Source organism: Vombatus ursinus, unplaced genomic scaffold (assembly GCF_900497805.2).
Source record: "Vombatus ursinus unplaced genomic scaffold, bare-nosed wombat genome assembly UNPS02015398.1, whole genome shotgun sequence".
Taxonomy (NCBI): Eukaryota; Metazoa; Chordata; class Mammalia; order Diprotodontia; family Vombatidae; genus Vombatus; species Vombatus ursinus.
In genome coordinates, this window is record NW_020955176.1 from 974,582 (window position 1) to 991,153 (window position 16,572).

The window sequence follows — 16,572 nt, forward strand, 5'->3', positions numbered from 1 at the left end:
AGTGAGCTAGGAATGTGAACAGACCAAGGAAAGGTTTTGTGAAGAAAGTGGTACTCAGCTAAGCCTTGAAGGAGAACTAGGATTTTGATCACCTGAGGGCAATGGTGTGGGAGGTGGGGGGAGGGGGCAGACTGCATGGCTCCCAGGCATGGGGAACAACAGTAGAAGCAAAGACACAAGGCAGAAATAAGTTTGGTGCTTATTGATTGCTTGGAAAAATAAATTCTAAGAGTCCTTGTCCTCAAGGAGCTAACCTTCTTTTTGTCATTAAGAGATAATGACATCTTGAATTCCTAGAGCACTTTTCAGAGTGATTTTACATAACCACGGATAGGATTTATTTTGGTCTTCACCAATTGTTCCCATAAATTGAGGGGTTAGGAGGGGAAAGATAGAGGTGGGATCTGGGACATGTGAATCCATAAGCACGGGGAACTCCCAGTGTGGAATATTACTCCATCAAAGCAGATCTATAGCTTGTTTTTAACTTCTAATCTTAAAGGAGTTGTTCAGGGCAGTAAGGCTATTAATGTGTCAGATTCAGGACTTTCTTCACTTACTTCTTTCTGTCTCCAAGGTCACCCTTCCTTTCACCAAAGAGTGCTAAGTTGGTTCAGATCTTGTGAGATTTTACCACTTGTGTAACCATGGGCAAATCACTGAACATCCTTGGACCTCACTTTCCTTCTCCGTAAAATGAGGGAGCTCAGATGTAGCCAATGTGTTGATTTGTTTTGCTTGAGTACACATTTGTCACAATTGCAGGAGATAGGGTAGTTGGCAGTGTTAGATGTGGGGAGGGGGGAAGCACCAATAAAACTTGTTTAAATGCAAAAATAAATTTTAAAAACTCAAATGATAGGGGTTGGATTAGACGACTTCTGAAGATCTTTCAGGCTCTCCAACTGTGTTCTTCCCTCAAGTTGCTTCTCTTATAGATGAGAAAACTAAAGCCTACAAAGTTTGGTGACTTGACCAAAGACATACAGCTAGTTAGTAGTAGAGCCTGGATCATAATCTAAGTCTCCTGTACCACCTGTACTCCACAGAGGCAGTGTTCTTAACACGGGTCCAAAAACCCTCAAAGGGTCCATGGATATTTCAAGGGGTATGTAAATTTAGGGTTTTTCTTTTTTAGTACTTTGATAAAAACGGTTCAATACTATTGGTTTACCTTGCACTCCTATGTATTTTATTATGTGCATTTAAAAACATTCTGAGAAAGAGCTGCAGGTTTCACCAGACTGCCCAAGGAATCCATGATGCAAAAAAGGCTAAGAACCCTTGCATAGTGGAAAGAAAAATGGATTCTGGAGCTAAATGCCCCAAGTGCCATTTCAGGTTCCCACATTTGTTTGCTGTGTGAGCCCGAGGAAGTCATTTAACAGAGCCTGTTTCCTCGTCTATAAAATGAGCGTAATGATATTTGTACTGCCTTCCTTCGAATTGTGAGGGAAGCCTTTGTGACCGCAAGTTGCTGGAGAAATCTGGATTCTTAGTATGATTTCTTCCTTGCCCGGCATCCGGAAGTCGGGCTCTTGGTGACTGAGGCAGGATTGAGCATCCTGTGGGACGCTAGGCAGCCTTGCCCACGCCCACCTCACTGGCTCCCCTCTCTTCCAGGAGTGTTCATCATCTGCTGGCTACCGTTCTTCATTACCCACATCTTGAATATGCACTGTGATTGCAACATTCCACCGGCCATGTACAGTGCATTCACGTGGCTGGGCTATGTCAACAGTGCTGTCAACCCCATCATTTATACTACCTTCAACATCGAGTTCCGCAAAGCCTTCCTGAAGATTCTCCATTGCTGACCCCACCAGCTGCCTGCCCACCCGCCTGCCCACCCGACCACTCGCCCACTTACGTCGCCAAGCAAAGAGCCTATGGTGATGAAGGGAGGGAGAACCGGCCCTCCTTTCTGAGTCTGATGGGTCCTGAACAACTCCCCTCCCACTTCCCTGGTAGGTAGGGTGGGGGGCCCTCCGGGCGGATCCAAGGCGGTTTGTTACAGAGACGCTTTGCCCACAACTGCAGCGTCTAAGCCTCTGGAGCAACAAGATGCTTATTGGCCCTGTTGCCAGGGCTGGACCCCTTGGGGACTCTGGGGGACAGCTAATATGGAGAGCAGGGTCTGCTCACAGGGACACCCCCCTCTGCTTCCTGGATGCCTCCCCTTTGCACCAAAGACAAAGCCACCAGCTGCTGTCACTATTTTCTGCCCCCATCTCCTCTCTGGCTCTCAGCATGGATGCCACAGCTGGGAGACCTAATTGAGGTCTCTCGACCCTGCTCACTCTCCACCTGCCTGGCCCTGGGTGGGGTTTGAGAAGTGAGTGGGAGGGGTTTGGCCAAGGTCAGGTTCAGTGGGAGCAACAGCTGAGGTTCAGTCTGGCACCCACCCACAGCACCATGAGACCTATGTAAATACTAGACCACAGGATGACTCCCAGAAAAGCCCAAGCCCAAAAAAAGAAAAAAGAAAAAAAAAGTCAATCCTTCTCCAAGATGCTGCTTTGCATGGCAGTGAGTAGTGGTCTAGGGGCTCCTCCCTATGTACCCTCCAGCTTCCTATCTAGTGGCTGCTATCTGAAGGACTAACTGTAACTAATGCTGGCTTTGTGCATTGAGCTGGGCAGCCCACGGGCCCCTTAAGCACAAGGGGGAAAGAGAGATGGGCTATGAAACTTTGGTTACTTTCTGAGAGACTCCATGGTCTAGCATCCCAATAAGTGATTACAGATTCTGCCTCAAAACCTTAGGACCTGAATATTGGCCTGTGGCTGGAGTAAGAGCATCTAGGTTAGGGGATGGCAGCCTGTGGCAAGGGCATCCTAGTGTTACTTGAGGTGATAATGTTGGTAGCCGTGTGCCACACCTCCTTTTCTCTTCTCTTCTTCCTCTCTCCCTCTTTCCTTCCCCTGCTAGTCCCTTCCCTTCCCCATTCCCTGCCTCTGCCTCAGACCTGCCGTCAGCTAAACAGGCTCTTGACCCTGGCCTGGCCTAGCCTGACATGGCCCTGTGGGGGCCAGGGGAAACTGCAGCTGCTGTGGAGGTTACTTGGCTCCTATGTCTACAAGGCCACTGGCTGTCCCCAGGCCCCAGTCTTTCTGTACCATCACTGTACATATGACAATCCAATAAAATCTAATGGAAACAGGTGGACTGGGCTGAGTGTTTGAATAAGCCCAGTGAGAAGTAACCAGACCTCCATGCCTTCTTTCCGTCGCAGGAACAGCCCAATCCCCTTGGGACAGAGTCACATGCTTTCTGTTCAAGGGAGAGAGCCTAGCGTACCTATTCTTCATACCTGGAGTTGGTGGCGTCTGAAGAGGATTGTCTATGTGTGGAGGAGAGATCGTACCAGGCTGTGTAAAGAAAAGGGGATAGGGAGTGGTGAATTCTCGGGGTCAAGGACACTGGGGCCTTGCCTGGATCATTCCCTAGATGAGACAACCAGGTCATGTGTTGGGGAAGAGGGAGACAGAAGAATTTTTTTTAATGCAAACCCCCTAGAAATATTACACTCTTTGTGTCACTCCCAGAGCAGCAGGGAGGGCAATCTAACGTGTTATATAATGGAACCAGCATCCAAAGAGATCATAGTAGGCTAGAATACTGGATCAAACTAAATATCGTGAAATTTAATAGGGATTAAAGTTAAGACTTACACTTAGATTTTGGGCTGCTAGGTGGCACAGTGGATAGAATACCCAGCCTGAAGTCAGGAAGACTCATCTTCATGATTTCACATCTGGTCTCAGACACTTACTAGCTATGTGACCCTGGGCAAGTCACTTAACCCTGTTTGCCTTAGTTTCCTCATCTGTAAAATGAGCTGGAGAAGGAAATAGCAAACTACTCCAGTATCTTTGCCAAGAAAACCCCAACTTGGATCACAAAGAGTTGGGCATGACTGATCAGCACTTAGATTTTTAAAATCAACTTTGTGAGTACAATAGAGAAGAAATATGGCTAGATCAATCAATTACTCATCAATAAATATTTACTGTGGGCCTATTATGTGCCAGACACTTTGCCAAGTAATGGAGATACAAAGATAAAGTGAAACTACCTTCCTTCAAAGAGCTCAAGTGAAGCAACATATTATACACAGAATCATAGAACCCCAGAATTTCCCAGTTCAGAAGGACCTGGAAAATGACCTCAGAGCAGGAGGGTGCAGAGAGCTTCAAAGTCTGTAAGAATCAAAAGTGACCTGTCAGAGAAGAAAGGTAATCCACGTTTAGATTACACGAAGTCCAGGGTCGGAGAGCTGATACTTCTCCTGTACTCTGCCCTGGACACACTCTGTCTGCAATACTGTGTTCAATTCTGGGCTACCCATTTTAGGCAGGACTGATAAGCTGGAGAGTGACAGCCAGAGGAGGGCACCCAGGATGGTGAAGAGTTTCAAGATTATTCCACATGGGCATCAGTGGAAGGAGCTGGTGCTGTTTCACCAGGAGGAGAGAAGGCTCAGGGGTGCATGATAGTTATCTCCAAGTATTTAAAAAGCTATCGTGTAATTTGAAGAGTAATTCAATTTGGCACCAAAGGGCAGAACTAGGAGCAATGAAGGGCCATTTGAAAGAAGAATATTGCCTTAACATAAGGAAAAGCTTCCTAATGATTAGGGCTATTTGAAAGAGGAATGATACACCTGAGGAAGCAGTGGGTTCTCTCTCATTGGTGGTCTTTAAACAAAGATTAAATGACCACTTGTTGGGTATATGGTAGAAGGGCTTCTTATTCAGTTATGACTTGTACTTGAAGGCCTCTGAAGTCCTTTCTGACTCAGATTCTGTGGCCCCGGCTAGAGCGTGTTTAGTCCTACCTATAGCAGAAACGGGAAAGCCATCATCATTCTGTCTTTTGCCTTTACAGACCTCAACCAGGGGTCCATGCTCCTCCCTAACAAGACTCCGGGTCCCTTGTCCTTATTCACGCTCATCGTGGGTCTCTACTGGTTCCGTTTGCCCTCCCCCACCCCCCCACTCCCCCAGCAGTGGCAATTTCTCACATAGGCAGTGACTCTGGAGCAGGCTGCTCTCTCTCATTCTCTGTCACTTCTCTCTTGATCCATATCTCCTCTGAAGCATCAGAAATCCCTGTCTGGGGCCAAGACAGAAGCTGGAAGGTGGGTTAGGTGACCTGTGCCAGGAAGTCGACTCAATTTTAACTGCTATTCATTCTGGACCTTCCCATCCTTCCTCCCTTGGTCCAACCCAACTTACTCACTTGACCAAGGACCAAGCTGACATAGCCTCAGGCCTTTTCTGGAGCAAGGCTTGCTATTACTGCTGCAGTCAGAAAGTTGGGTTTAAAAATGAACAATAAATCGACCTCATGAAGAGGAATATTATCACCACCCTGAGAATAACAGGGCTGATGACAAACAAGGTGGAGGCGCCCACGGGCTCCCACTTCAAGGAAAATACAGGGGAGCTGTCAGGGAACATGGCACCAGGGATAATTTGCATGCTAAATGCAATATTTTTAGCACCAAAGTTTAGAGCACTCTACTTGCCCCGAACACTTAATTATGGACTTGGATATCTACCTGAACCAGAAGTTTGAGCTCTACCCTATGGGTGGTTCCAGCTCTCACCAACATTCCCTGGGGGTTGGGAGGTTGGGCAAGAGAGAAGTAGATATAGGAAGCTGGAATTGAGGTCAAGAGACACACTCTGGAGACCCAATGGCCTATTCATGGGAAATGGTGCCATGTCCACTGTTGACACACGAGCTGATCAAGCCTGAGTGGAGGTTCAGCTGGTATTGGAAGATGAGGGGCAACATGAATAGAGCACCGAATCTGGAGTCAGAAAACTGGGGTCCAAATCCTACCCCCTTTACTGTGTGACTCTGACAAGTCATTAATTTCTCTGGGCCTCTGTTTCCTCAATTGTAAAACTGAGGGCATTGGACTAGATGTCATCTAAGGTCCCTTCCAGCCCTAATTCTAGGATCTTATGACATTGTGCTAAGAGGAAACACTCAAAAGTCATCTAGGTCAAGTCTTATTCCTCTCAATCCCCTGTCGTCATTCTACACCCCCCACTTCCCCTGCACCGTTCCCCCTTATACACTCTCAAACTAAAGGGTTTTGGATTAGGAATGAAGGAAACAAATATTTGTTAAGCAACTGTCATGTGCCAGGCACTTTACTAAGACCTTTACAAATTTTATCTTATTTAATTCACACAACAACCCTGAGAAATAGGTAGGTGCTATTGTCATCCTCATTTTACAGTTGAGGAAACTGAGGCAAAAAGTGACTTCACCAAAGTTACACAACTCAAAAGTATCTGAGGCCAGATTTGAACTCGGGTCATCCTGACTCCAGGTCCAGGGCTTTGTCTACTGTACCACCTAGCTACCTCTTTCGTGAGAAATCTCTCCTGGAGAGAAATCAAGTTCAAATCATCAGGTTCACAGAATGCAAACCTGAGAGGCATCATCTCATCCAACCCCGTCCATTCACAAATGAGAAATACGAAGTCGGCGGATCTAGACTCCAGTCCTGCTTCTGACACTGCTTCTGTGAGGTAGGGCAAGTCAGTCCGCATCCCGAACCTCAGTTTCCTCACCTGTCAAGAGGGAGTAGGACTGGATGCACTCTGGAAGCCCCCCCCCCAGCTCTGTGGCCTGCAGGCCTAAGCCTAGAGCTATGTTCCCATAAAATCCAGAGGAGCTGAATGATCTGCCCAGAGTCACTCACGGAATAAGTAGCAGGTCCAGAATTTGAACCCAGGGCTTCTAGCTCCAAACCTAGTGGTCTCTCTTGTTATCAGCTTGGCAGGGATGGATGATAGAATATTTTGAAATTTTAAAAAAAATTATAGAGAAAAGCAGCACAAAGTTTATTCTGAGAGAAAAGTGCCAGAAGAAGGAAGGAAAGGGAGGGCAAAAAGAGAGGGGTGATGGGGGGAAAGTGCTGCAGCTGTCATCAAGCTCTTCTTTGTTCCTGCCAGAACCAGATTGACAGCTGGAGTGGGCAGGGGGCGGGCTTGGCTCATCCCCAGCTCCAGCTTTCAGTGGGGAACACGGGGAGGTGGGGCAATGCTAGGAGATCCCTAGCCTTCATCTGGGCGGGCTCCGCTGTTTCCAGAGTGGGGGTGGGTGAAGGGGCAGAAAAGAGGTCAGAGGCAGGACCAGGGTAGGCTAAAGAACGTCTCTCCATGGTTTTTCCAGGGTCTCTCTGTGTGAGTCTGTCTTTCTCTGTCTCTGTCTCTCCCTGTCTCTCTCTGTCTCTCCCTGTCTCTGTTTCTCTGTTTCTCTCCTCTCACTGTTTATCTTCTTTCTGTCTCTCTCCTTTCTCTTTCTCTCTTTCTGTCTCTCTGTCTCTTCCTCTCTCTCCCTGTCTCTGTCTGTCTCTCCTTTCTCTCTCCTCTCTCTCTCTCTTTCTCTCTCTCTCTCCATCTGTTTGTGTCTCTGTCTGTCCCTATCTGCCTATCATTCCCTGTTTTTCTCCTCTCTCCATCTGTCTCTCTCACTGTCTCTCTGTCTCTCCTTTCTCTCTCCTCTGTCTCTCTCTCTTCTCTTTCTCCATCTTTCTGTCTATCTCTGTCTCTCCCTGTAAGTCTTTCTCTGTTTTCTCCTCTCTCTGTCTCTTTATCTCTCTCTCTCTGTCTCTTTATCTCTCTCTCTCTCCATCTATCTGTTTGTGTCTCTGTCTCTCCCTATCTGCCTATCTTTCCCTGTTTTTCTCCTCTCTCTCTGTCTCTGTCTCTGTCTTTCTGTCTCTCCTTCAAAAGCAAATGAGGATTGTAGCCCCTGGTAGCTCCCCTTACCTATTCTAAGTGCTCCAGTTAGCAAAGCTCATGGGGCTTTCTTTCCTGGTCCTGGAGGGTTTCTGGCACTCCAAAGGCTGGCCTGACCACAAGCTGTGAAGGGTATCCTGAGGACACTAAGAAAAGCAGAAACAGTTTCAAGGTTAGCCCCCTACCAAGCTCCTCTGATCCTCCATCATGGATAATCACCCCAGTTCCCATGTATATGACACTTTATGATTGCAAAGTGCTTCCCATTCCTTAGCTAATTTGCCCCTCACAACAATCCTTCAAGGCAGGTAACATAAGGAATAATGGCTCTCTCTCCTGTATTTAATGCTTTGGGGTTTATAAAGCTCTTTCTTCACAACAGTTCCGTTGAAGTGGTCAGTAAAAGTGTTAGTCCTCATTTTCCAAGTGAGAAAACAAACATTCAGAAAGTTAAGTGATTTGTCCACAGACACACAACTACCTCAAAACCAGGTGTTTCAATTGCAAGACCAGTGTTCTTTTCAATGGGGGGTGAGGGGGGCGGAGGGTTTGAGGGGTGAGGGGTTGATTTCAGAGATTGTATGCTTTTTTTTTCTGGGGAAGGAGGCCCAGTGGGAGAAGTTAGTACAAAAGACTGAAGGTCTTGGGGATGTAACCTTTCAGGGAGTCCTTAGTAGCTGGCTGCCTTACCCCATTCAGGAGAAAAGAAGGAAAAAAAGAACAGAACTGAGAATACTCTTTGGCTAAAAGTTATGAGAGACTTTGGAGGGGGATCTGCAAAGGCAAATCCTGGAGAGTTCTCAGAAAAGGAAGGTCAGGCACTTAAGGCTGTCACACTTGTTAAACTTTTCTATCAGGCCTCCACTTTCCTGTGTTGGACCCTTCCCCTTTTCTCCACTTCCAACCCCTACAAAAAGTCCCTGGTGATTTCCCTTTTTCAGTTCAGCCCCATCCTATGTCTTCCTATCCACCCCAAAAAGAGATCTTAGCAAATTTTAGTCCTGCCTGGTACCTCTGGCATCCAGTTCAAATTCACCACTCTGTCATGCCAATAGAACAAAATAAGATTCATTTGGGGCTCCAGATTTTCAGGGCTGCAGCTTTCCTAAGAACTGTCCAATGACCAGTAAGGACTCAGATCTCTATGTGAGGCATGGAGGGGGATGAGACGAATGAGCTCTAGGTAATACTAACAACTGGCAGCCTGGAGACACCATGAGGAGAGAGACAGACAGCCACAGAGAGTCAGGTAGATGGAGACAGGTAGACAGAGACAGGGAGAGTTGGCAATTCTTATGGATAGAGAAATTATCCTAGATCTCTTGGGGGACAGATGAACCGAACTAGTGACAAGTGTGGCCTTTGGCAGAGGTTCTAGCACCCAAGTGAATTATGATCTAGATGGATAAATGATACACTTGCCAGGACAGAGAAGGAGGAACCCCATTAGGCTGGAGATAGCCAGGACTTGACGCCTTAGAATGGCAGGCTTAGTTAAACAGCAGTAGGGTAAAGGACTCCTGTCTCCCCATCTCTCTCCATGAAGGGTCTGGAAAGCCCATTTATACCCCCGGAGTCTGTAACAAAGAACCATCCCAGATCCTAGCTTGTCAACAGTGTCCCCTTCTAGGCATCTCCCCCGCTCTTTTTCCTGCAAGGAACCAGATGAAGCTTCTTCCGCGGAGGTGATCTTCCTTGGACATGACCAGTTCTGGGAAGATGCGAGAAAGTTGCATCACTGAGACACGGGGCATGCTGGAAGTGCAGAGATGTGAGAAAAGGGGGGGGGGGCAAAAGCAGTGGGGAGGGCAAGGGTCACTAAGTCACAGATCGGGAGCTGGGAGAAACCCCAGAGGTACTAACTGAGGCAAGATTTAAACTCAGGTTTACCTGACTCCAGGACCAACACTTTATCCATGGTGCCACACAGGTGCCCATAAGCAACCAAAGACAGGATTGGAAGCCAGTTTCTCTGACTCCAGAGTCAATCCTCTTTCTAGGGAGTGAGAATTAAGGAAGGGAATGGTGCTAAGCCTGGAGATTTCATGTGGCAGCTAAATGGAGCCGTGGATAGAATACTGGGCCTAGAGTTAGTAAGAGCTGAGTTCAAATCCTTCCTGAAACACTGACTTAGCTGTGTGACCCTGGGCAAATCACTTAGTTTTTTGTCTGCCTCAGCTTTCCCACTTATAAAATGGGAATTATAATAGTATGTATGCTGTGCCAGGCACCATAGTAAGTGCCTCACAAATATTATTTCATTTGATCCTCACAGCTATCCTAGGACATAAGGGCTATTATTATCCTTATCCAGTTTACAGTTGAAAAAACTGAGGTAGAGGTTAAGTGACTTATCTGGGGTCCAATGGGTAATAAATGCCTGAGGCTGGATTTGAATTTGGGTCGTCCTGACTTCAGGTCAAGACCACCCAACTGCCTAGAATAGGCATTGGCATTAGAGACAAGTTATCCAAAGCCCATTATTTTCCAAATGTAAATACAGGCCCAGAGGCCCAGACAAATTGAGTGACTTGATCCAGGCCACACAGGTATTGAGTAGCATATTTGGAATTCAAACCTAGCTCCTCTGATACTGATCAGTGCTCATTCTCTGCCCTTTCAGTGACTCCTACTCTTTCTACCAAAGCAAGTTGTTTCCTACATCATTTCCGAGGTGTAGTTGAAACAATATTGAACTGAGGGTCAGAAGTCCTGGGTTCTCGTCTTGGTTCTACCATCATTAGCCATGTGACCTGGGTGTCACATAACTCATCTGTAAAATAAAAGAGCTGAACTAGATTTTTAAAAATTGGCTGGAATTTAAAAAAAATTATATTGATCTCTTTAGTTTTTATACACTCTTTCCTACCCAGAGAGCTATCTTTTATAACAAAGAACAAAAAAAGGAGACTTAAAAATCAGTCCAGCAAAACAAACCAACACATCAAATGAGGCTGACAGTGGATGCAATATTCCACATCCACAGTGCCCTCCATCCCCCAACCTCTGCAAGAAGGGAGGAAAGTGGGATTAAATGCTTTCTAAGGTTCCTTCTAGCTCCAGCTTCTATGGAGGGGGTCAGGGGAAGAGGAGTAGAAAGACCTAAAGGCCAGCACTGGCCATCACAAGGACAGCTGGGATTGGGCCTCAGGCTGCTGTCCGAGCCAAGCAGTGGGAGGAACCATTAGAGCTCTTCTTATCCAGCCCAAACACATACATAATGAAAATTCAAACAAATCCTATCCATACTTTGTTGACACCGTTTTGCTTGAATCCAGGCTGAGTAATGCAAATTTCTTTGGTGAGTCCCTTCGGTTCATTCAGAGGAGGTTTCTTTCCAATTCATGACCCAACGGTTTTGAAGAATTTCCTAAAATCCTATCTTCTCAAGATGCTTTGTTGTGAATGCTCTTATAAAGATACTCAACCATTCTGCATTTTCACACTACCAGTATTCAATGAATGCATGAAATGAATAAATGAATGAAAAATTCTTGAAGTGTTTATTATGTGCCAAGCACTGTGCAAATGGAAATTTACAAGAGACTACTGAAAGCAGGGAAACCAGAGACAACTTAAAAGTGATCCATTAGTCACGATAATATACAAATGCACAGAACAAGATGGTACATTCTTAATAGCTCCCATACTGGGGGAGAAAATCCTCCTACCTTCTCCTCTTCATGACAGTCAGTATGGAAAGAATGATAGATTTGAGAAGACTTGAGTTCTAATCATACTTGTGCTACTTTCTATCTTTGTGAGCTTGGTCAAATCAGTTTCACCTCTCTCTGGGTCTCAGTTTCTTCATCTGTAAAACAGGTCAGAGTAGATAGAAGATCTAGAACTGGGAGAAAACTTTAAGGTCATCTAGTCCAACCTCTTATTTGACAGATGAGGAAATTGAGACCCAGAGATGTGAAGTAACTTATACAAGGTCACACAGGTAAGTCAGTAGTCAGTAAGGATTCCAAGTGAGGTTAGGATATGGTATATCTATGGTGCTAGAAAGGAGATCAACAAATGCAACCACCTCATTAGGAAGACAAAGAAACTGAGGCCCAGGGAGGCTAAGGAACCTATCCAAGGTCCTCCAAATCCATTATAGGTCTTAGATTTAGAGCCAGGATGCAGATCATCCAGTTCACCCCTTTCATTTTATAAATCAGGTAACTGAGGCCCAGACAGGTAAGAAGTCTTAGAGCTGGGGTTTGCTCTCAGGTCCAGGGGCTCTAAGGTCCACCCTCTTTCCACTGAACTACACTGGGTCCTTTTTACCTTTAAATCTATGATCTTGGGATCTCAGGACCCTCCATGACCATGAGAACTACTCAGTCATGGTTCAACCTGAAAAGAATTTTGTCTGCCTACTTTTAATGCTCTGGGGGGCTTTGGCAGCTCCTTCTCTTCACTGCCAGCCCAGCCTCTCTCCCTCCTTTTGCTGCTGCTGGCCTGGCCTTGTTCATTTATCTTCATCCCAAGTCCTTTTCAAGGTCCTCCTTCTGCTCCCATCCTTCCTTCCCACTCCCCTCCCATGCCATCCTAGGTTACAGCATTGCTGAATCTTCTGAATGCGTCATCCTAATTCCCTCATCATCTCTCTGCTCAGAAACAGACATCAATTCCACCTTGCCTTCCTGTCAGACTCCGCAACCTGATTTTTAAGTCCCCAGGACCTGAATGGCCCTCCTTCCATCAAGCCTCCCCACTGGGTCAAACCATGGCATTTGATCTTTATCTCCTGCTACACTCAACCCTTGCCAAGTAAACGAGTTTGCTCTATATATTGTTAGAACCGGATCACTTCTGTTTATAAGGCTTTCCCCTCACATGCCCACCTAGAATGACCTTTCCCCTCTTTGCTAAGCAGAGGATCTTTTGACCTTCCAGACTCAACTCTGGGAAGCCTGTCCCCCTTAGCCTTGTCTGGCTCTGACCCCTTTCACTCATTCCAGCTGAGGTGGGGAAGTAGGAGACTTTTGGGAGTCCTTAGAGAAAGATTTCCCCAGGACACAAGGCTTTATGGAGGGAGACTGTGAGGAGGAGAAAAGGCCTCCGATTCTCCCATGGCTGCTGCTGGGAAGAGCTGCTGGAGGTGAGAGCAGAGTAGGGTCAGGCAAGACAGCAGAGAAAAGTCATGTCATAGATGTGGGACCAGCAAAAGATGTGAGAGACAGAGATGAGAAGCCAGAGGCTCCAGACTTTGGGCCAAGCAGCTAAAAGCCTCCATCATCTTGGCCTACTTAGAGCTCTGGCTGGCTAGGTCATTTGGTCAGAACAGAGTAGTCAGGAGGTCAATCCTGAGTTTATTACTAATAGACATCATCAGAATAGCACAGGTACCCCAGGCTCTAGCTACCTCACAGGGTTGTGAGGATCACCCTAGATGTGTCTGCGTATATAGTGTAATATGATGTATTAATCTGTTTTCCAGTCACAGTGTGCACCTATAATGCAGCCAGTAGATGCAAAAATGAACCTGTCAACAGAAGAAAAGTAAAAAAAACACAGAACAAGCAGGACAGCTTTGGAAGCAACAGGCTGAACTTCCAACCTTTTTTTTTAATCAAGCTATACAGTTTAGACAATTAAGAAGTGTAAGAAGTTGTTTTTTTTTTAATGAACCATATTTTTATCACAAGAAAGTCTAGGCAAAACAATAGGGGATGGATTGGTGCCTGGCACACAGTAGGCATTTAATAAATGCTTGTTGGTTAGTCGATGGGTTCTAAACTACCCCCAATTCTAGAAGGACAGGGGAAAGTATGATTCAAGGGTCTGAGGACAAAGCCACAATGCACTCAGTGCATTAACATGTATTTTCCTTGTATGTGCCTTGTCTTTCTCATGCAGGGCCCTAGACTTGGATGTGAGGAGTAGCCAGGACAGAGTCAGAGGATATTATCCCTCACTCATATCCAACTCTCCCGCTCCTGATTGACTGGTTCAGAAACCCCTGCAGGTTTCATCCTGTAGAGCCTAGCAGTGTCCCTTTCAACTCTTTCTCCTCCTCCCTCCTCCTCACCCTCACCCCGCTGCTGGCGCAGGCACGTTCTGGAGAAGAGAGATTTCCCAGGAGCATTTCTGACAAGGAATTATTTGTTTCTGAATTCAATTATGCCTTTCAGAAGAAAACAGTTTTACCCAGGGCTTAGCCTTAGAGAAAACAAGGGGAGATCAGGATGCTGGTAGGGGAGACAAGGTTTTCTCATAAGCTCAGGCCTGTGGCCTCTAGCCCCCTGTCTGCGCTCATTCTAGTCCATCTGACCCAGAGAGGAAAATAAATCAACTTAGAGATACCTGTGGGGCAGGAAATGTTTGCCTAGCTGGACTAAGGAAGAGATCACAGGAGTGTAGGTTTGAAACTGGAGCCCTTAGAAGTCATTCTGTCCAAGTTCTTATTTTATAGAGGAGGAACCTGAGGCACCAGAGGTTGTGACTTGCCTAATGTCACACAAGTAGTGTCAGCGATGGAATTTTATTCTTTTTTTTTTTTAGGCAATTGGGGTTAAGTGACTTGCCCAGGGTCACACAGCTAATAAGTGTCAAGTGTTTGGTCTGAGGCTGGATTTGAACTCAGGTCCTCCTGACTTCAGGGCCGGTGCTCTATCCGCTGCACCACCTAGCTACCCCAAGTGATGGGATTTTAGCCCAGCTGCTTTATCTCCAAATCTGGCACTCTTAATCTGCCCCACAAAAGGTCCAATGGATAGATTTGGGGGGGGGGGCTTGGTAAATTTATTTTTTAAATATTTTGATAACTATTTCAATATAATTGGTTTCCTTTGTAATCCTATGTATTTTATTTTTTGAATTTTAAAAATATTCTTCTGAAAAGGAGTTCATGACACAAAATAATGTTAAAAAATCCTGCGCTATACCATGGTGCCTCCCGATGGGGGCTCAAGTGAGCACAGCGTGAGGCAACTTGGGATGCCGTACTTGTTCATCATCTCCCCAGGTCCCCCATTTTCCACCTATCCTCTGTGCCTGTTGCTACCCTCAAAGCTAACAATAAGGGATAGGAAATCTGGATAATCGGCCCCTGTCTCCTGTTCCAGCAGGAGCCAGGAAGCTGGAGCCTCCTTCAAGTCAAAGCTAAAATCCATCTTCTACAGGAAGCCTTTCCCAATCCTTTTCCCATCAAGGGCCTCCTCTCCATTAATTATTTCCAGTTTATCTTGTTTATCGCTTGTTTGTACATATTTATTTGTCATCTCCTCCATTAGACTACACATTCTTCAAAGGCAAGGAACTGTCTTTTGTTTTTCTTTATATCTCCAGTGCTTGGCACAGTACCTCACATGTGGCTGATACTTAATGAACGTTTACTGGTTGATTGACCGACTGGAGCTGGACAGGGACTAAGGGAGGCAACCTGTAGGAAGAAAAAGAGGAAGCCCCACAAGATGGGAATAAAAAAGACCAGTGACTTATGTGTGATTGGCCTTGAATCTTCTCCCCGTCTTCCACCACCCCTTAATTAAAACTGCTGAGGCTGGCTGCCTAGCGACAGTGCACTCTCCACTCCTGCCCCCCACTCCCATTATTCTTTTTTTTTCTATTGATTTCTTAGGTTCCTAGATTTAGAATTGACAAGGATCTCAGAGGTCATCTTGTCCAACCCCCTTATTTTATAAGTAAAGAAACTAAGACCAAGAAAAGTTAAGTGACACACCCAAGGTTATACAACTAGCAAGTAGAAGAGCTGGGATTTGAACCTACATCCACTGATTTCAAATACAAAGGCTTTTTTCTCCACTGTACCATGTGTGTATCTTTTACCCATTTAAGGTGGCCCTTAATGTTCCTTTTAAGCAGATTTTTACCAGGACACAAATCATCTTCCAGGCCCCTACAATGTGATTTTCTTCTTGTTTCACATCTGCCTAAGACTTTATTTGGATGCCCTGACTATGGGAAGACCATTTCCTAAACTGCTGCCTAATGCTAACATGTGTTGTTTTTTGTCCTTAGTTCCTGAAGGGGACCAATGACATCAGAATTGGATTTAAGTGAGGGAGAGCTGAGTAAAGTCACCAGCCTCATTCTCTCCTCCAGAGTCATCAGAGACCAGTGGCAAGACATAGGTCAGGATGACTGGTGATGGTCCAGGATGCAGTGGGAGACCTTGGCCTTTTAAAGTTAAGGTCTTTCCCAGATCTTTGTCTGTCTGAGACGATGCCCATTCAGTAATTAAAGGCTAGATAAGAATAGAGGCAAAAGATGGCCTAGTTTCAATCTGGGAGGGGAAGATCCTCAGAGTTTCTAGCCAGAGCAGAAACAATTGCTATCACATGCGACCTGGTTGCTGTCCTAGGACTGGGATTAAGGTTGGACTGGGGATTTCCAGCCTTCATCCCACTCAGCAGAGGGAATTTAGCTGAATATTTTAAGACTCAAAAGATAGGCTCCTCTGGCTGCCAGTGGCACAAACTCTATTTCGGATTCCTCCCCACCCACCTATCCCAAAAGGTTCAGAAAGGACTCCCAAAATCCCTTGACTATTGCAAATAAGGGAACCTCCAATGGTGTATGGTATGGCTTCTTCTTGGAGTGCAAAAGAATGGGTGGATCACATCTGCACCTCTGACCCTAAACCCATCTGAATCTCAAAGGCAGTGACAGATGCCTGCTATCAAATTCTTTATTCCAAGGGTTCCTGAACTTGAGTTTTTAATATTTTGGTAATTGTACTTCAATATAATTGATCTCCTTTGCAATTTCATGTATTTTATTGCTTGCTTTTAAAACATCATTCTGAGAAGAGATCCATAGGCTTCACCAGACCACCAGAGAGGTC

At 45.8% G+C, this 16,572-nt stretch overlaps 1 protein-coding gene across 2 annotated transcripts in view; it reads left to right on the plus strand.

Annotated features, from left to right (window-relative positions):
• Positions 1-1,817, plus strand: part of DRD2 (dopamine receptor D2) — a 29,216-nt gene extending 27,399 nt beyond the window's left edge. For both annotated transcript variants that reach the window (XM_027847358.1, XM_027847357.1), the window contains one exon: positions 1,624-1,817. In XM_027847358.1, the coding sequence (XP_027703159.1) occupies positions 1,624-1,817 (194 nt within the window). The remainder of the gene's footprint in view (positions 1-1,623) is intronic.
• Positions 1,818-16,572: the final 14,755 nt, after the last annotated feature.